At 34.2% G+C, this 21,512-nt stretch overlaps 3 protein-coding genes across 3 annotated transcripts; 1 reads left to right on the plus strand and 2 right to left on the minus strand.

Moving 5' to 3' along the window:
- The first annotated feature begins 1,880 nt into the window (after nt 1–1,880).
- Nucleotides 1,881–2,816, plus strand: LOC140332704 (olfactory receptor 6B1-like). Its single transcript, XM_072413897.1, has one exon. It carries the CDS (start codon nt 1,881–1,883, stop codon nt 2,814–2,816), a length of 936 nt encoding a protein of 311 aa, XP_072269998.1.
- A 3,507-nt stretch (nt 2,817–6,323) lies between these two features.
- LOC140332705 (olfactory receptor 10A7-like) lies at nt 6,324–7,253 on the minus strand. The gene has a single exon (XM_072413898.1). It carries the CDS (start codon nt 7,251–7,253, stop codon nt 6,324–6,326), a length of 930 nt encoding a protein of 309 aa, XP_072269999.1.
- A 7,548-nt stretch (nt 7,254–14,801) lies between these two features.
- Nucleotides 14,802–17,652, minus strand: LOC140332706 (olfactory receptor 10A7-like). Its single transcript, XM_072413899.1, has 2 exons — nt 17,642–17,652; nt 14,802–15,762 (listed from the first exon to the last, which is right to left on the minus strand). Exons 1-2 carry the CDS (start codon nt 17,650–17,652, stop codon nt 14,802–14,804), a joined length of 972 nt encoding a protein of 323 aa, XP_072270000.1.
- Between the last annotated feature and the right edge of the window lie 3,860 nt (nt 17,653–21,512).

Raw genomic sequence — 21,512 nt, forward strand, 5'->3', positions numbered from 1 at the left:
AAACACTATATACAAAACATTTAGACAATATGGGTTGGCATGCAATGCCAATTAAAACAACTGTATAGATCTATTTCCTTTATCTGTATCACTATAAAATATGCATCTTCATTAGTGGTGAGGTTCAGGTGAGGCTCTGCTACCCTAGTTTTACAGCAACTCCTTGAATTTCACAGTTTGAAAACAATGCAGGATTGACACAGCAAATATTAACTAAACTGGAGTGTATATCCTTTGCCCTAGGGTGGTTTGATGATGATAAGTAGAGCTGACAAATCTGTCTAGGCAGAGTTAGTTTTTTTTAACTATATATTTATTTAAATGTAACAATTCAACCAATACAATGTCGGGCTTCCTATGCCTTTGCTACAATAGTACACATTTATTTATCTAACATATTCCCTGCTTATACTGATGCACTTGGTACAGCGTAGTTCAGCTTTTCTAGACCGTTCAAATAAAAGTCCTTTGGTTGGGCCACAAACCAGCTCTCAGCAGCATCTTTGACGTCAGAAATGTCCTCAAAACGTTGCCCCTTCAGGTGTTTCTTCAAATTCGGGAACAGATAATAGTCTGAAGGGGCCATATCACTATACCCATATAACTCAGGGTGTTTAATTTGGCAGCCACAACATTGAACGTGTGCACAGATGCATTGTCCTGCAAAAAAAGGATCCCTTTGGTCAACTTTCTGCGGCGTTTCTTCTTAATTGTGTCCTTCAGCTGTTCCAGGAGGTTTGTATAGTACTGTCCGGTGATACTAGAGCCCTGAGGTAGGTAGTCCACCAACAGAATACCGTCTTTGTCACAGAAAACGGAGGCCATTACTTTTTTGGCCGATTTCTGGGTTCAGAACTTCTTCGGCTGTGGGGACCTGCTGTGGCGCCATCCCTTTGACTGTTCCTTGGTTTCAGGATCATAGATGTGGAGCAAGGTTTCATCTTCAATCATTAACCTAGCCAAAAAGTCCTGTGCAGCTTCAAAATGGGCCAAAACGGCTTTGAATGTTTCAACTCGTTCCTTCTTCTGATCACTATTTAAAAATTTCGGCACCCACTTGGCTGAAAGCTTGGGCATGTCTTGGATAGTGGTGGTAACAAAACCCAACACGCTTCTGTGAGATGTCAAGTATCTGGGCTATCTTTTTTGCAGATATGCGCCGGTCCTCAATAATCAGCTCATGGACAGCATCGCAGGTTGCCGGGTCAGTTGAGGTTGGGGGGCGCCCACTGCGGGGCTCATCTTCAATAGTGAAATGCCCAGTCTTGAAACAAGATATCCAGGTTTTGACAGTGCTATAGGAAGGACACTTCTCCCCCAGTGTTTGTGACATCTCAGTGTGAATGTCTTTTGCTGACTTTCCCTGGAGAAACAAAAACTTCATGACGGCCCGTAACTCCAACGACGTGAAACTTGCATGTGCCTCTCCTATCACAGCTTCTCACTGAAAGAAAAAAAGTTTTAAGAATCACAAAGACCTGATATTTGCACAGTTACATACTAAGATATTAGGTTGTCATATGCCCCCATACTCATTTTTGTATTTCACCTGGAAGGGGGCAAAGACAGGAACTTCTCAGCACTCCTTCGTAATTTAAAAGATTCTCGCCCCATAGTCTTCAAAGAGGTTTGCCACAACATTTGCAAGTTATGAGCTGTTTATGATCCAAACCAAGGCAGATTCAGTTATCCCTAATGATATCCTTTTAGCATTTTTAGAGAGTTTTAATCAGTTATAAATGCTACAGAAGGTGACAGTTTGGAATCACACTAACACTAACATTTATAAAAAGTATGTGCTTTTACATTCTGTGACATTGATCTGTTTTTTTACTTTTTTCTTTATCCCAGGTTCTGTGTAGTGTCTATGTGATCAAAAAATGGAAATGATTCGTGGTAATAATATAACAGTTTTCATGCTCATTGGATTTCCAACTCATCCAAAGCTTCAGCCTGTACTGTTTACAGTGTTCCTTATAATTTATATTTTAACTATAGCAGAAAATGTTATTGTTATTCTAACAGTGAAGTTTAACATTAAGCTCCACAAACCAATGTACTACCTTATGTGTAGTTTATCTTTCTTGGAAATATGGTATGTCACAGTTACTGTTCCCAATCTACTAAACAACTTCCTTACACAAAATAAAAAAATCTCTTTTATAGGTTGTATGACACAACTGTATATATTTATATCTTTAGCCTGCACTGAATGTGTTCTATTAGCAGTCATGGCCTTTGATAGATGTGTTGCTATATGTTTACCCCTACGCTATACAGTTATCATGAACCACACATTTTGCATTCAGTTGGCTGTTGGGTCTTGGGTGCTGGGCTTTTCAGTTGCACTTGTTAAAGCAACTCTTATTTTTAGGCTTCATTTCTGCGGTCCAAATGTGATCAACCATTTCTTCTGTGACATTTCTCCAGTATTGAATTTAGCTTGTGTGGACATGTCTTTTACTGAGCTGATGGATTTCATTTTAGCTATGGTGATCATTATGATTCCTCTGATAGTGATCATTTTTATATATGTTTGTATTCTTTGGACAGTGCTAAGAATACCAAACAATGTAGGACGTCAGAAGGCTTTCTCCACATGTGCTTCTCATCTTACCATTGTCATAATATTTTACACAACTACCTTGTTTATTTATGCAAGACCAAAAAAGGCTAATCCATTTGATAGGAATAAATTGGTAACCATTCTGTATTCAGTTTTGACCCCCTTGATAAATCCAATCATTTACTGCCTAAGGAATAGAGAAGTACAAGAAGCATTAAGAAAATCAATTACTAAAGGTATTGTTTATTAAATAAATAGGAAGTGTATGTTAACATTGAATCTATCTATCTATCTATCTATCTATCTATCTATCTATCTATCTACATATATATATATATATATATATATATATATATATATATATATAATAAATAGATTTAAGGATTCAGAGTGAGTCCTCACCATGGTGCATTTACAACTTACAAACAAAGATCTACCCTAGTGGGGTTATTTCAGAATAACACAAAAAAGAAAGATTTTATAGTCTCTCAAGTTTAAGCTTTCTTGATAGTCTCAGCCTCAGAACCTTAAGATGTGAGGATCTAGTGTATGTACAGTGGTTCCTGACTGCTGTCAGTACCTACAGGGAGGATGCTTCAGAGAGGCTTTTTCTAATATTGCTTTGTTATTCAAATTGCAGGTTTGGTGGATATATTAAAATGGTATGTGGAGGATGGAACAGGGAAATCTTTACAGAGATTGTCAAATAAATTGAGCCTGATTTATCAAAGCTCTCTGAGACTGGAGAAGATAGACTATCATGGGTAAATCTAGGCAACCTGCAATGGATTTCCTAAAATCATTTTCTATTATTTGACAAATATTTTCAATCCTGGATCTAGTCCAGGGTTTGATTATTCACACCTTTTGTATTCTTCCTGTATACATTTGACTGTGGAGTTCAATTTTTTTTTCAATGTATCTTTTATGCATAGCAACACTGATTAATTTTAGAATCAAAAATCCTTGTTTTACAGACAGTTTTATCAGCAACACATATGTTACAAAGGACAACAGCATCCTCCAGCTGCTCACCAGAAGTATAATGCCTAGCTTTTCTTAAGGTTAAAAAGACCTCTAGAAGCAAATCTGCTGCTTTTTTCCTTCTGAGCTTTCTCCACTATTGCCAGTTGGCATCTGGCCATATTGGATCATATGTAGAATTCAAGGCTTCCCTAAAGCTGGCCATTCACTGGCTGATTTTTCGAATCGATTAGGCATTAGATTTGATAATAAATAATTAAATCTAACAGAACATAGAGCATTACTAATCAATATTTTAACAATATATCCATTAAACATTGATTAGGAATGCCTGATTTTTTCCCACTCATACCACAAATAATGTAACTCAGGAGGAGGAGCTCTCTCCACTATAAATGGGCAGGAGCTGAATCAACCAGGGAAAAATGTAACTAGTTGATAGGTGTATGGTGATCACCAGGTAAATAATCAATATCTGGGATATATAGATTATTCTTGTGGTCATCTACCAACTGGTATATTGCCAGCATAAACTGTGTCAACATAGCACACTACTTTTCACTGTTTCCGCTGCCAACAGTTTCCTTGTGATCAGCAGTTTCATGTTTTTAATTTTCTTAATGGACCCATGGGACATGCTAACAGTTGTTACATTTCAGTTGGATCAGGAACATTACCCATTTACAGTCATCTAAGAGGGGTTTTCATTATGCATTAGGTGGCCATTACAGGCCCCTTGTACATTGTTACTTCTTTAGCTATGTCCTCTCTACAAAAAATCAAATTTACCTGCTCTTTCAAAATCTTCTGTTGAAGCTCAGCTCAGTGTACGATCCTGGTATAGCTGAGTGCTAGGAATTTACAGTTTTATACATATGTCATTCAAGCCTGACCTATCAAGATGGCCAAAGACCTGAACCTGGAAGAAGAGTAGTTGAAGATGTTGGCATCGGTAATATAGCACCCAATTGATAGATTTTTTTTCCACATACTTTATAACACAATATAACTTTGCACCTTTTAGTAAAATACACAGAAATGAAAATGTATTCCAAGTAGTAATCGAATTTTCCTGTTTGGGTGATTTAAATCTATGTGCTGCAGTTTAGCATGTTTTTTAGCAAAAAATATATGAACCAATTCACACTTACTTTTCATGTATTATATCATAAGCTGCAACGTGTGTGAATGGTCCCTTATTCAAAAAGTACTGTATGTTGATGAGCAATGAGCAAACAATTAACATCCCCTGTGTTTTGTGGAAAGATGAGTACAGCAGGAATACAAATTCTATCTTATTAAATAAATCTAGAAAATAAAACTGCACCAAATTCACTCCTAATGATGCCACAATCTAATTTTACATGAAATGCACATCCTAGTCACTGGCATATAAATCCACAGCCTTTTTATATACTTAGGCAATATTATGTTTCCTGCTTTAATCAGAATCCTGTATTAAATTACTTCATAACAATATATTGTTAACCAGATGGTCTACCTCAGAAAATACAGAAAGCTTGAGAAAATTAGTAGACATCATCTGATGTGGCAGACAGAGCAGCTACAGAAGTACATAGTGAATTCCTAACCTAGAACAGGTGATTAAATAGAAAATAATATCTTGTAGTAGGTGTGGAAAGGGCTCCGTAATCTTGGCTGAATATTTAAAAGGCTCAATGCTAAAAATGTTATAAGAAAGGATATATTCTGCAGTATGGGTAAAAAATACAGTTACATACATTAAACTACATAGTGCTGGCTGTTAATTTTGTCATATATACAACAGAGCTTGTCATGATTGATGTCACTGAATGTTTTAAATTGAAGTATTTAAACAATGGGTAATAGGCATTGTGTGTTTTTTCTTAAAAATTAAAAATAATAGTAAAATAAACTTGAACTTGTTCAAAGTTTGTATGTGAAAAATTGGATAAAGGTCTGGTATTTATTTTTTGTTAGGCTGAGCTGTATTAGAATGTTTGGGGGCCCAGGGCAAAGTTACATTGGGTGGACTCCCATGCCCCCCTAGTCTCAATCATGCCCTTCCCCCCGCCATATCTATTACCACCCCCCAACCACATCTCAAACACATCATTATCAGTGTATGCTACCATTCCCTATTAGACAAAACCATAAGGGCCTGGAGTTGTGATCTTGAGATTGTTCTGAATTTTTAAAAAATTACAGCGATTTATACTGATATTAACGCTCATTTCTACACTTAAATTTGACCCCCCCCCCCCCCCATACACATGCTTATAAAATAAAACTTCAAAGACTACCAATTGATGAAATATGCTTCTGCAACAGCCTTTTATAATAAAAGTAAAATTCCCAACAATTTCACCTTCCCATTGATTTCAATACATTTTACTGAAAGTTTTGTGAGGAAAATATGTCATTTTTACAAAAAAATTCACTGGTTGTAGCAAAGGGGGGACATGCCTGATATCTTCATTGTAAGCCCATGTAGCAAGGAGACAAAAATGCAATAGAACACACTGACACTGTCACTGCATAATAAAACATTTAGGAACATTAACATTCACTAAAGAACATTCTTTTCATGAAAGCTGCAAAATTCAAAAGAATTAAACATGAATTTTACATTACATTAACATGTCAAGTATTATTTGAAATGTAAGTCACTGGGTAGTGTTTTATGTACCTTTTCAACATTTAGAGATACTTTAGCACAACCCCTTCATTGGTTTAGTTTCCTTTAAAATATTTAGAAAATATGGGTATACATATATAGGTATAAATCACTTTATGAACCCTTTTTATATTTTATTAGTCTTTTCATGGCACTTTTAATTATAGAATTTCTTAAGCTATATATTAGAGGATTGAGCATTGGAATAAATACAATATAGAGAAGTGAAATCATTTTGGAACCTCCATATGTTTTGGTAGATTTCGTCTTGAGATAAGTTATTGTAGCAGTACCATAAAATAAAGTTACAGATGTTAGGTGAGACCCACATGTTGAAAATACTTTCTTTCTTCCGACACCTGAAGGCATTCTTAATATAGACATAATAATATGTATATAGGACACCAAAATGAGCAGGAATGGCAGAGGTATGACTAGCGAGCTGTATATTAAAATTGCTATCTCATTTGCAAAAGTCTCACCACATGCTAGTTTCACCACTGGAAGAATATCACAGAAAAAATGGTCAATGATATTTGAGGCACAAAAAGGAAGGCTAAAAACATAGGAAATCTGGATAAATGACAATATAATCCCAGAAAACCATGAGCTGAGTGAAAACTCTAAACATCTAGCTTTGGTCATTATGGTCATGTAATGAAGAGGATGACAAATTGCCACATATCGATCATATGCCATAACTGCAAGCAGAAAGCACTCTGTGGTACCAAGAAAACAGAAAAAGTAAAGCTGGGCAGCACAACCCCAAAAAGATATTGTTTTATTTAAATTTAAGAAGTCTCTGAGCATTCGAGGGACTGTCACTGATATGTAGAAAATTTCAGTAAGAGATAAATTCTTCAGGAAAAAATACATAGGAGAGTGAAGCTGAGCATCGATAGCCACTGTCACAATGACCATTGTATTGCCAATCAAAGTTAAAAGGTAAATTAGCAGAAATATTCCGAAAAGCAATGGTTGGCGATGTGATGACAATCCCAAAAGAATGAATTCATTTAGCTGTGTTTCATTTCCTTCACCCATAATGCAAAAACTATGAAAAAGAAATTGTGTTTGATAGGAATATAATAAGAAAATACATTTATTTTATTATGTTTTAAAGCTCAACTCCTGACACATATAAAAAAGCCATTATTTAACCTCCCTAGCGGTACATTTCTTTCTAGATTTATATGTCTAAAAGCGGTACATTGTTTTTCATTAAAAATTTTTTTTACAGTATAATATAATAGTATGAGTATAATAAAGTTTGAAACACAAAATCATGTAATAAGTATAAATTAAATAAATTAAATAAAAGATATATATATATATATATATATATATATATTATTATTTTTTAAATTTTTTAAAATGTGTTTAAAAAAATAAATAATATACTCATAGTATTATATTATATTATAAAATAAATGTTCAAGAAAACAATGTACTGCTTTTACACATATAAATCCATTGTGTTGCATTCAATACAGTTATTTTGTGTTGAATGCAACAGCGGCAACGTACACACGCACCAACTTCACTGGGAACTCCCAGGTGACTCATCGTGTGCAGAAGACGTTGGAGGAAGAAGACAGGTATCACCGCGATGGACGACGCAGGATGCCGGTGGATCAGGTTAGGCTGTATTTACTATTACTTCTCAAAGGTTTACCTACCCTGAATGTGACTCGGGGTTACCGCTAGGGAGGTAAACCCAGCAAACCTATTAATATATATATATATATATATATATATATATATATATATATATATATGTATATATAATATCATTATTACTGTGATTACAAATGTAGCCTTACAGTAAAAGATGAATTGATCTTCTTAGATTTTACTCTTTACACTATTTAGTAACTAAACTTCATGTACACTAACCGAAAATATTTTTTAACGATTATTTTAGATTTTTTTATATATATACACATACTTAAACGTATGAATATAAGTAATAAAATGGCAAAGGGCTCACTGCTATTCCCACAGTTTCCTTGTGATTTGATATTTAACCTCCCTAGCGGTTCATTTCTTTCCGGTTTTATATGTCTAAAAGCGGTACATTGTTTTTCATGAAAATTTGATTTACAGTATAATATAATAGTATGAGTATAATAAAGTTTGAAACACAAATGTAAAAACAATAAATTGAATAAATTAAAAAAATCCATATATTTAAAAAAAATATACTCATACTATTATATATACTGTAAAATAAATGTTCTTGAAAACAATGTACTGCTTTTGCACATAATAATCCAATGTATTGCATTCAATAGTTATTTTGTATTGAATGCAATACAAATGGATTTTGAATTTCCCGCCCCACCTGGCCGGGACGTACACACGCACTGACTTCACCGGGAACTCCCCCGGTGACTCATCGGATGCAGAAGCAGGAAGAAGAAAGAAGACAGAGATCGCGGCGCTGAACAGCGCGGGACCCCAGGTAAACGCTCAATTTACTAACCTTCCATAGGTGTTTCAACCCCGAGTGTGACTGGGGGTTACCACTTTTAGCAACTTTTTTCTACCCCGAGTCACGCTCTGGGTTACCGCTAGGGAGGTTAAGCAAGTTGTGTTGAAGCAGCAAAAAAAAGTCTTTCTAATAAAATGCTGGGGAATGCATTTTTTGTTGAGTTAGATCTTACACTTGTTTTTTAATAATTTTTGGGTGGTGAATCCAGAAATGATCCCAGTTTTTACGATACAGGGTACCCTCCATTTTTGTAAAAATACATACACATTTTTCCAACAATGAAAAAATAATGAAATAATAACTTAAATGTACTGTTTATTTAAATTTCTTTTGTTCATACGAAGGATTTATTTTTACTCTATGACATTTTTTTACAGTAAAAATTTGAAAATGAATCGGGTGAGCCGGTAAAACATAAAAATTTATGCTTATAGCTTTCCTGGAGTGTTCAGTGCTAGGACAATCCCATTGGATGCTCCAACAATAGTCAGCCATTATAGGTACATCCCATCTACCCTGATACCTGATACTTTTCGACTTCTGACATTGTCCTGATTAAATGCTCATCTTTGATGAGCTGCTGAATCAGTGGACCTTCAAACACATCAGCCTTTATTTTTTTCAAATGACAGTCTAGGAAATGCCAAAACTAGGTACTTGAAACAGTCTCCTTTAGTTGGCAAAGCTGGAACGAACTGCTTCATCAGACCCAGTTTTATGTGCAGAGGCGGAAATATAATATTCTTTCTATCAACAAGTGGCTCATGTAGAATGTTTGGATCACCTGGTTTTAGGGCAGATCTTGGTGGCCAATGTTTTCCACCCAATCCCTCTCACAAGCTCTGCTGTCCCACATGCACAGATAACAGGGATAGTTGGTGTATCCAAGTTGCTGACCAAGAAAGAAGCATACCATTTTAAGGTCAACACAGATGACCCAATTGTCTTGGTGATATTGCAACAACTCAATGTCTGCATATTCTTCACAAAGAGAAACTGAATGGCCAATTGGGACTGACCCAAATATTTTGCCATTGTGAAGGAGGACACACTTTAAGCTCCACTTTGAGCTATTATTATTATTATTATTATTATTAATAATAATAATAAACAGGATTTATATAGCGCCAACATATTACGCAGCGCTGTACATTAAATAGGGATTGCAAATGACAGACTATCGATGAATAGTCACCATTCAGTTATAGAATGAAATTCCCAATTCCTCCAAAAAAACAGGTATGTTATGGCAATACACAAAGCCAATGTCAGTTCCCTGGTTTGAAAGTACCATACCTCTCTCGCCAAACCATAGGTAGACCAAATAGCATCTTATTACATCTTTATTCACATCTGTAAACCCTACACACACTGTTTGCATACCTTATGAGGGGCCCAAGACTTATCTTGATCACCAAGCTTAACTTTGAAATATGCCAAATAGGCTTGGTCTACAAATGTTCTGATGTTCACTCTATGACTGGGAATGGTGAAACTGCCACAGATATAACAAAATTAATCAGGATTGTTTAGCCACTTACGATGAGAAACAGCAGAGCCAGACATGATCTGAAAGAAAGGAAATATGTGTGTAAGTAGAAAAATTTTTTTTCTTATTTACCACGTCGAGCAGCGCACAACCTCTGACCACACTGTCTTGCTTGTAAATCAATAACCTATACAAATCCATGCTGCAGTAATTGCATTATTATAAGCGGCAGAGAAAAAAACTGACGTGATAGAAGATAACTATCTTTTAGAATCAGCATACCTATTTAAGTGTGAATAAGCTTAAAAATTTAAGTCAACAAAAAATGTGTTCAAAATTGTTCCCCGGTGTAATTAGTACAATGTCTATTTTTATGTTTATGTATGGTAAGAAATAGCTACATGCACCCTAACCCTGTAGCCTTCCATTTTAAGAATACCAACCAGAAGCAGACAATGTGCAATCACATGCATATTAAGCAAAACATTAGAGGTTAATCGCTCATGTCAGAAAGTTGCATTTATAATATGTTGTGTCAGTATTATTACAAGGTTTATCATGACTTTACAATCAGGCAAAAGAATTGATGTTCATCGCCAACGTGCAAAGAAATCATTTCAATTTAAAACGGACAGTAACCATGTTAATTATAAATCACTTTTTTCTCCATATATGAATTAGCAAAGATTTCAATAAATACATAATAGAAACAGTATATTCAACATTGGTTAGAAGAATGTTGTTTTTTGAAAAAATGCTCACTAAAGAAACATTTAAAATTACCACTATGATAGATAACAGCATTCTTGTTCATAATCTCTCCCTTTTATAATTAAATATCTTCTGCCAGGAGAATCCAGTTTATATATAGAAAGAATACCAACGAGATTTTGGCTGATAGCTCAGGGAATGTAGCTGGAGTTCAAGAAGTTGAAAATAACATTGTTAGATAAATTAAAAGTAAGATTTAGTTTTATTGTTCAAGTTTTAACAAATATTACAAGAGTTTTGGGAGACATTTCTAGTGAAAAGTGAAACTGAAGAAACTTATATAAGTCCTTTATTTTTGTAGGTTTTTCAGGTCAAGGATCAGAAGTATGTAATAAATGCCACACTTTTATAAACTTTGCAGATCAGACACTCTTGACCCTTTTACCTCGGAGGAACCCCTGAAATGTTATATTAGGTCTTAGAGAATCCCTGCTGGGATTACTATATCCACATCTCACAGTTCATTAGTGTGGTGGTCAATTGGAAGAATGTCACACTTACAGAGAGACAAAAAGTTCAAATGACCTGAGAGTTAAAAATTGCTCATTGCTGGCAACCTCTGGAGAAACCTTAGGGTTTCACAGAACCCTGGTCAAAAAACACTGCCGTGGATAACAAAAATAACAAATGATATGGACAGAATTTTTTTTTTGTAAATAATAGATTACACTGACAGTAGAGAATGCAAATGGCAACAATACAGCCATAAACAATCTAAAAATTTGACAATAGTAGTACAATACAAAAACTGACTTAGTGCAATTAAAATAAGCAAAATGTGTATGCTTGCAAATTAATTGTTGCTAACAAAAGCATACATTTCTACCCCAAGCCAGTCCTCACAAACACCATAAATACAGGTTGTCTCCGAGTTAAGGACAACCGACATACAAATGAGTCCTAGATACGAACAGGGCTTTCCTGCTCGCTCGTGTGCAGGACGAAGGCTTAATGGGCGGAGGAGGGTGTTTTGCATGACTTGCAGAAGAAACCTTTTGCTAAACACAGCTAAGGTTGTGGGTGATCATAAGGACTGAGCTCTTCTGCAACCTTTTGTAACCCTTTAATGATGAAGTCAAACTCTGCAGTTGTTTCTTTTATCAATGCAAAGCTTGCTCCAGAAGCTAATAAATGTTTAGGCTCCATAAAGTTTTTATTTTTTTGCTTTGTTTGTGATTAATTCACAGTGAGGATTTTATACAATAACTGACAGCACACTGTGCATGCACAGTAAAGTGAAAATAAATAATATGTTTAGACAAACATCTGTCCTAATTGCATTTATTAAAATAATGTACCTGTTCCAACTTACATACAAATTTAACTTAAGAACAAACCTACATTCCCTATCTCGTATGTATCCCAGGGACTACCAGTAAATATTACGAACTCTGTAGCTTGACTGTCTCTAAAAAAAAAATAAAATAAACAAAATACTGTTTCAAGTGCAACTTAGCAGTCTGGGCAGTTCAGGAAGGTTATGAGAAAAACACGTAACCAATTTCTAGTTCTTCAACTACAATGAAGCCTCTAAGTTAATATTTACTTTAAGCTACAGTTCTCTATTTAATGAAATGATTGCCCTCTAGAAACAGGTCATTGATTACAACTTGTTTATTTGAAAGAAACCAGGGAGAATTAACCTCCCAACCGCTAACCCCGTACTTTTTCGTCCAAAAAATTTTTGCTACTTTCGATAACCCCGTACTTTTTCGTCTATAATAAAATCTCACTTACCTGGTCCCGCTGTGCTCATCCAGCGTCGGGTCCGTGTTCCAGCGTCGGGTCCATGTTCCAGCGTCGGGTGTCCTCTCCTTAGAAGAAAAAGCCGGCCGGCTTTCTCTTCTAAGCCAGCTGGCTTCCTCTCCCTCCGTTCTGTCCAGTGGGACAGATCACTGGACAGAAAAAAAAAAATACTCACCTTCTCCCTCCGCTCCTCCGGACACGTCCTTCCTCTTCTGTGTTCAGCCGGCGAGTGCAGTGACGATCACCGGGGTTTCCCGGTGACGTCTCTGCATGCGTCGGCGCGGGAGGGAGGCGGGGCGGGAAATTCAAAATTTTGTATTGAGTTCCTTTGTATTGAACTCAATACAAAAAAGCTGTATTGAGTCCAATACAAAGAAATCCTTATATAATATATATATAATTGTAATATACATATATTATATAAGCTACTGTACATTACATTACATTATACACTATTTTTTTTTTTTAAACTTTTTTTAGTTTTTTTTAAAGATTTTTTTTTAAAGGTTTTTTTTATGTTTTATAAAAAAAAATTTATTAATAAATTTATAAAATTTTGGACATATTTCGGTAAATTATGCGGTAATTCGGTGAATTAGAGCCTACAATCCAAAATAAATTTCCATGCAAAAAATGTAACACTTTTTGCATGGAAGTTTGGAAAGAATTAGAATACCCGGCATTTGCGTACGCGTCCCTCGGCGATTCCTGATGATGTCCGTGCATGCGCCTGTCGATGGGGGTCGTAGCAGAATATTCAAATATTTTGTATTGGATTCAATACGAAGTCCTGTATCCAATACAAAATAATACAAAATATATTTATGTGGTTTTGTCTATAGGTATGTGACGTTGGACACTAGGGAGGTGTTTTAGAAAAATATATTATTATACAGTATACCGAATTATCGCATTTTCAGTACTTTTCATTTATTTATGTATTCTTGTTTAAGCTGATTTTTGTGTATTTTAATTTTATTAAAAGTATTTTTTTTTTTACATGATTGTGTGTTTCAAACATTTTTTATATTCATGATATCTACTAGAACCCTGTTCGAACATATTTCTGTAAGTTACAGGTCTACAATTTAAAAAAAAAAATTCATTAAAACCTGTGACGCTTTTGGTACAGAAATTTAGACATCAGTGTAACGCCCAGGTGGTTAAAATACGTATTTATTTATTTATTATTTTATTTATTTATCATACATATTATTAGTTTCATAAGCTGTTTGATATTTACAACTAGAACTATTAAATATAGTATGGTATATGAATATATATGTCTATAATTATATTATACAAACTGACACACATAGTTAGTTAGAGATTAAATAAATTAAGCTACACACTAATTGTTTCAACTGCCAGGTCTTTAAAGACCAATTTTAGGTTATATAATTCACTTTGTCCACTTTAGGAAAATTTACATTTCCTATTTTGGTGGCAGTGTCAAAAACATATGCTATCATCTATGATGGAGATGGGCAATAAATGAACAGATACAATATTTAACAGTATGCAAAGGTTTCCATAGGTTTCCATTGCTTTGTGTGTCTTCCAATTCTGGTGACACTTAGGGCCTGATTTATTAAAGCTCTCCAAGATGGGAGAAGATACACTGGAGACCTAACATGCTAATGACACCTGACATGTTAAAGAATTCGCATGGCATCTTCACAGATAGCAGCAATTTGTTTTATCGTTCTACTACTAATATATTTATCCCTCAATTTTGTACTTACTGTAGACTGACAGAACTGCAATTGTGAGATTGCCATCTGAATTGTCAGATGCCGGGCGATCAGAAGTACTTAATCAATTCTACACTTTTATAAACATCGCTGGAGGACGCCGTGGACTTGCTGTGGTCACGTCAGGACCAGGTAAATCCTTTACAATGCCACCCCAAACGTGGCTCGAGGGTACCGCTTTTGGTACTGACAATAAACCCTGAGCAATACTCAGAAATACCACCAGGAAGGATAATAAATCAGGCACTTATTGCTTTCTTCCATGTCGTGGTTTTCCTACGGCATAAAGCAAGGGGAAATCTCCCCACTAGGAACTGCAATAAATCATATTACAATCATTATGTCCTATTCTTTGAAGAGTTTCTTCTTTTAAAAGAAGAAAAGTAGGTTATTGCGTTAATAATAATTTTTTTCATGGCATTCTTAATCATTGTGTTCCGTAAACTGTATATTAAAGGATTTAGCATAGGAATAAATACAATGTAAAGAAGAGCTATTCTTTTTGTCCCTACATATGTGTGAGCAGACTTTGTTTTTAGGTAAACTATTGTGGCTGTTCCATAGAATAAAGTTACAGATGTCAGATGTGACCCACATGTTGAAAATGCCTTCATTCTTCCAATAGCTGACGGTATTTTTACTATAGTGGCAATAATATGTATGTATGAGACCAAAATAAGGAGGAAAGGTAAAAGTATAACCAAGGAGCCATACATTAAAATTGCAATTTCATTGGCAAAGGTATCGGCACAAGCTAACTTTACCACTGGAAGAATATCACAGAAGACATGGTCAATGATGTTTGAGGAACAAAAAGGCAAACTAAAAACATATGAAATTTGGATAATTGATAACAAAATGCCAGAAAGCCATGATCCAAGTGACAATTCTAAACACTTAGCTTTGGTCATTACAGTCATATAGTGAAGAGGGTGACATATAGCTACAAATCTATCATATGCCATGCATGCAAGCAGAAAGCACTCTGTGGTACCAAGAAAACAGAAGAAGTAAAGCTGGGTAGCACAACCAATGAAAGATATTCCTTTAGCTAGCAGAAGAAAGTCTTTAAGCATACGTGGGACTGTTACAGATATGTAAAATATCTCTGTAAGAGATAGGCTTCTTAGGAAAAGATACATAGGAGAGTGAAGCTGAGCTTCCAAAGTTATTGTCAAAATTATAATCAGATTGCCCATCAAAGTAAAAATATAAATGATTAAAAACAGTATAAAAAGCAATGGTTGGCGATTTGAAGACAATCCCAAAAGAATAAATTCAGTCAATTGTGAGTCATTTCTTTTTCCCATAACCTGAAAAGAAAATGTACAGTATGTTTGTATCCAGAGCATATGACAAAGAAAAGTGATATATTGACAATATGTTTAAATAGCTGTTGCAAATATACACCTTCTTTTCCTAATATGATCAAGTTCATTTTCGTTAAATGAAGTGCTTCTTATTTTCCAGTATTACTTTTTATGCATAGCAAATTTGTAAGTGAATAGCCAAGTCTGTAATCTTTCTTATTACCTCTTGGACACTGAATTATTCAGAATGGAAGATGTATTTACCAGCATCCTCTGACTGAAAGTCTAGATTTTTTGTTCTGTCTGAGTGGCAAGATAGTAGTAAAAAGTTGGGTCCAAGGAGGTAGGTCAGAGAAGATTTTGTTTACTGTAAATTTACTTTTAGTAAAATCACTTTGTGTTATACATAAATATTCAAAAACTAATTAACTTGAATGAACAAAATCCAATAGATTACTAATCACATGACTTATTATTTTACATTAATATATAATTACAGGAAATAATATTATAATACATAAAGTGCAATAAATCTAGTAAACCAAACATGCACCATTTTACATGAAGAGGAAATGTAACTTCATGTATAACTAGCATGTAAAAGTAATTTTTTATTAAATTTTAAAGAGAATACAACTAATTCCACTATTCCTTTAATAGGGTGTGTACATTGTATGTAGGATACAAGATCAATGTAAGATGTTTCCAGATCTTGCAGGGAAATGATTAATACGATTTTTCTAAATATGCTTAAAATACAGCTGTATATATTTTTTTCCTAAAGTATTTTTTTAATTACCTTTTTTTTAGTGTTTTCAAAGCAGACATTTATCTTTTCTGTTACTAGCAAGCACTAATAAAGCCAGAAAAGGATGCGTAGAATCTTTAAAGTGTCTGGCCTATAACAAATTATTAGCAAATTGCAAGATTCCAGAAGATGATGTATTTAAAAATCTACTTTCAGCAAACTTAAAAAAATTGTAATGGGTTATTGCAGGACTCCCAGGATGCAGAATAAGCATTTTGAAGGCTGTCATTTAGGCTAACATTCAAACAACAGAAATTAGTTTAATATGTTCCCTATTACCACAATAAAAGTTTAAATTATCCATATATTAATATCCAAATATTCATGATGCATTTATGATGCTCGGCCTGGAAAATAATGTTACGTTTCTCGGCAAACTCAGTTTTATAAACAGAAAGTCTCTCTAGGCTGAAGGTTTTGGGAATTCAAAGGCACTGTGAAATATGCAAAAGTTTTCTTTGGTTTATACACAAAGTTTTCTTTGTTTTTTTTTTCTTTGCATATCTTAAAGTTATAAAAAAAGATGATACCAGATTTCAAAATATTTTAAGAAGCCTTATAAGAGAACAAAATGGAATCATTGACCATAGTAACCAACCAGTTTTCACCTTTAATTCTCTGGAAACAAAGAAACTGATTGATCACTATAAGAAACACTTATTTTCAATTGTTTTGATCTTTATATTTACTGATTCATACTTTGGGAAATCTCACCAATGTACCAATTTGACAATTTAATACAAAAAAAAAACAGTTTTGAGTATTTTATGCAGCCTGTTATTTTTCTGCAAAATTACATGAGTTACATGAATCACAAAGCTGTGCAGCCATATATCAGTGACAGGGTTTGTGCATAAAAATCTAACAATTCCAACAAAATTCATCATTTTACGTATTACTTTATGTTGCTTTAAAGCAAATATATTATCAGATTCCAGGTGTCAAATGCATGTAGCAGTGCATCCAGATGCAAAATGTAGTGGTAGTTACATAGGTTGAAAAAAAGACATAAGTCCATCAAGTTCACCTACTAGGGAAATAAACATATCCCAAATAATACCCTATAGACATAGTTTATCCAGAGTAAAGGGAAGGCAAAAAAACTTCTATTAAAGTAGAAAGGTGAAACCCTGTTTTTATACATGTATGTTTATGTGTCTTCTCTATATTGTATGTATAAGTAACCATAGTGCCTTGCTGCAGTACTGCTACGTTATCTTTTTTTCATAAAACATCATAAAACATTTTTCATTCAACATTGTAGAATAAAATTCTATATATCAGAAATATCAAAAATAAGGGTCTTCTGAGGGGGAAAGATGGGCAGAGGGATAGGTTCTAAGAGGGACAGTTCCTGCAAATTAGGAATAGTTGAGACCTACGATACTTTGGCCACATGTATAGAAATTAGAGTGCAACAGTATAGTTTGTTACAGATTACACTCAAGTGACATAAAATATACACAACAACAATTTATTAAAAAAAACAGATGAAACACACATGGAAATGAAAAAAAAAAGTTAAATTAACTATTTGACATTAGTAAAACTATAAGTAAGCAACATCCTGAAAACTAGGTGAATGAGGATCTGGTAAGTATACAAGGTAACAGGGAGGAACAATAAAGACATGGTGAATGATGTTTGAGGAACAAAAAGGCAAACTAAAAACATATGAAATTTGGATTATTGATAGTAAAATGCCAGTAAGCCATGATCCAAGTGACAATTCTAAACACTTAGCTTTTGTCATTACAGTCATATAGTGAAGTGGGTGACATATAGCTACAAATCTATCATATGCCATGCATGCAAGCAGAAAGCACTCTGTGGTACCAAGAAAATAAAAGAAGTAAAGCTGGGTAGCACAACCAATGAAAGATTTTCTTTAGCTAGCAGAAGAAAGTCTTCAAGCATACGTGGGACTGTTACAGATATGTAAAATATCTCTGTAAGAGACAAGTGTAGCAGGAAAATATACATAGGGGAGGGATATACACAAAAAATAATATTTTTTTAACATTGGTTGAATTAGCTTCAGCTGGAATAATGTAGATACTTATGAGTGTGCCATAGTAAATAGTAGCCAATAAAAGATGAGAACTGCAGACTGAGAAGGAAATCTGTCTTCATTTTAATCCAATTCTACATCATAGACCCGGGGATGATTGCCTAATGAATGCATGTGTAGAATACAAAAATCAGAATAAATGGAAAGAGGGTTACCATTACAGAATCTTAACCTTTCCAATGAAATGGACCTTTTAACATGAAAGATATGAACAAACAGGCAATGACTAAACAAAGAAAAAAACAGCTTTTATGGTGGCAGCGTATCTGATTAATGGTAATGGTTTATAAATGGCAACATATCTATCATACAACATCAATACAAAGACAAAGCACTCCACAACTCCTATTGTTCTATATACTGTAAGTTTAGCTGTGCAATGTATCCAAAGATAATAATGGTTCCTCTGTATGATGTCATGACTCCTCCTTGGGAACAATGTTTGTAAAATAGAATTTCTCAAAAGAACAACAGGCTTATTAGGACATCCTTAGATATTTAAACACCAGTGCTAGTAACTACCAATATGACAATAAGTGTATTTTCTAAGTATATCACAAAGTAAGTCAAAAACCAACAAACAGACAAAAAGAATTGGCAATTCAGAATGTGAAATCTTGCAATTACTAAGTCATTAACAGCTATACAGTTGTTATTATTAGCCAGTGATTATATAGCACCAACGTATTAGGCAGCACTTGTTGTCCTTTAAAGGGGTTTACAATCTCATAGTCATATGTTATCATTGTAGTCTAAAGTTAGTATTGTAGTCTACAATTTTTTTTTTGGGATGTGGGAGAAAACTGAAAGAAACCCAGGCAGACATAGGGACAACATATAAACCCTTTGTAGATAGAGTCCTGGCAAGGATTTGAATCTGTCACCTAGTGCTGCAAAGAACAGAGTGCTAACCTCTGAGCCAACTGTGCTGTCCTGCAGTCCCTGGTTTGTGTGATATATAAAATAATGTTTAAAAATGATAAGGTATCTACTATACATATAAAAAAATTACAAATGTTCTTTTACAAGATTGAAATAAACTTTGGATGTAGTCCCAAAATGGGATGAAGATTTTTTGGGGGTTATTCATGGAAACCCAATAGATTTGTATGTTGCATCCTTACTCTCACTTGTATCAGGCAAATATTTTGTATTTTAATGCTATATATGTGGAAATTCAGGGTAATATATACTCTAATTGTTTCCTTTACATGTTATTTTTTTTATCTCAATTGAGTAGGTGAGTTGGGTGGGGGCCCAGCCAGCAAAGCAGACATTTCATGTTAGTGGAAGGACCATTTGAATTTGTAGTATACCTAAAGTACATTTGACTTATTTCTGCTTAATATTTTTTGAGTGTGTTTACCCATATCTAATTAATGTCTTTTCAGTAAGTTCACTCATCTCCATTTAATACTTTTAAGTACATTTTCTTATCTCCAATGAATATCTTTTAAGTACTAGACATCACAGTGGCTCAGTGGTTAGCACTGAAGTAAATTGGTTTCCTCCAAAAAATTGACCTTAGACTGTATTGAAAGACATTTGACTATGGTAGGGACATTAGATTGTGAGCTCCTATGAAGGACAGCTAGTGATATGGTTATGCACCTTGTACAGCACTGTGTAATATGTTGGTGCTTTAAAAATACTGTGTAGTAGTGCTCATAGTATAGGTATAATGGGAAGAGGGGGAAAGAAAGAGGTTTCAGTCTCAGGAGGTTTTTGTGCAAAAAAAAATCAAGTGTGTATTTTTCAAGTTACAATTAGTACATACATCAAAGGTACATATTATTTATTTTAAGCTTAATATCCAAATGCCTGTTATTGTCACAGGGTTTGGATACTTTAATCTTGACATAAGACTCCTTCCAATGTCATACAAAGTACATATGAAGATTGAAAACAAGGTAAGAAGGGGAACTGTTACGGTCGTATGATTCCCAACGCGTTTCGCCTATTATATGCTTCTTCTTCTACATACCCTTTCCTGGTAGTATGGACTAACTACAAGTCTTAGCACAATAGCAGCCCTCTTTGCTGCATAAGATAAGATATATTTATTCTTCTCTTCTCTTCCCTCCCCATTCTCTTTAGGATAAATAGATCTATACCTACTTGGTAAGTAGGGAGCTAACTACTTTGATTTGAATCTAAAATCTCCTCTTTAACAATGATTATTATTATTTTTTGAAACCTCTAACCTTAAAACTGGACCTAATCTACTAGGACAACATTTAAACAATCTTTTTGCTTTGGGCTTAGACATATCAAACTGGTAGGTACCCTAAATAGTATTTGTAACATCCATACTTTTATCTATATTTTCATTAATTTTTATTTTAGTTTCGTGGTTTCTATATTTCATTACTTACCCTACATTATATACCTTTATTTTTTTTTCACTAGCATGCAGCTTGAATACTGCTTCTTTTACCCCCCTACCCACACTCCAACGTGAGTAAACTATTGCCCTTGTTATTAATTTGATTAAAATGACATTAATGTGTTGTTTTTTAAACATTAGGTATGAAAGTTTAAAATTAGATGTTGATTGTTCACCGTTTACTGTGGCTAACTGTGGAATTATTATGTTCTAGACATCCACATAAAAGAAGGATTATTATGTTTTATTACAAACTAGATCTTTAACATAACTATATTATTCAATAATCTTTGACAATCTATATGCTATATGTTTATATCTTGTATTTGTACATTATAAAAATCATACAACCTCTGCACATTTATACCCCTGAAGAAGCCTATAACAGGCGAAACACGTTGGGAATCATGTGACCATAACAGGTTCCCTTCTTACCTTGTTTTCAATCTTTATATGTACTTTGTATGACATTGG

The sequence above is a fragment of the Pyxicephalus adspersus genome, chromosome 6 (assembly GCF_032062135.1).
Source record: "Pyxicephalus adspersus chromosome 6, UCB_Pads_2.0, whole genome shotgun sequence".
NCBI classification, from domain to species: Eukaryota; Metazoa; Chordata; class Amphibia; order Anura; family Pyxicephalidae; genus Pyxicephalus; species Pyxicephalus adspersus.

Coding starts and splice junctions, on each gene's coding strand:
- LOC140332704 (XM_072413897.1), top strand. CDS start 1,881: ATGGAAATGATTCGTGGTAATAATATAACAGTTTTCATGCTCATTGGA.
- LOC140332705 (XM_072413898.1), bottom strand. CDS start 7,253: ATGGGTGAAGGAAATGAAACACAGCTAAATGAATTCATTCTTTTGGGA.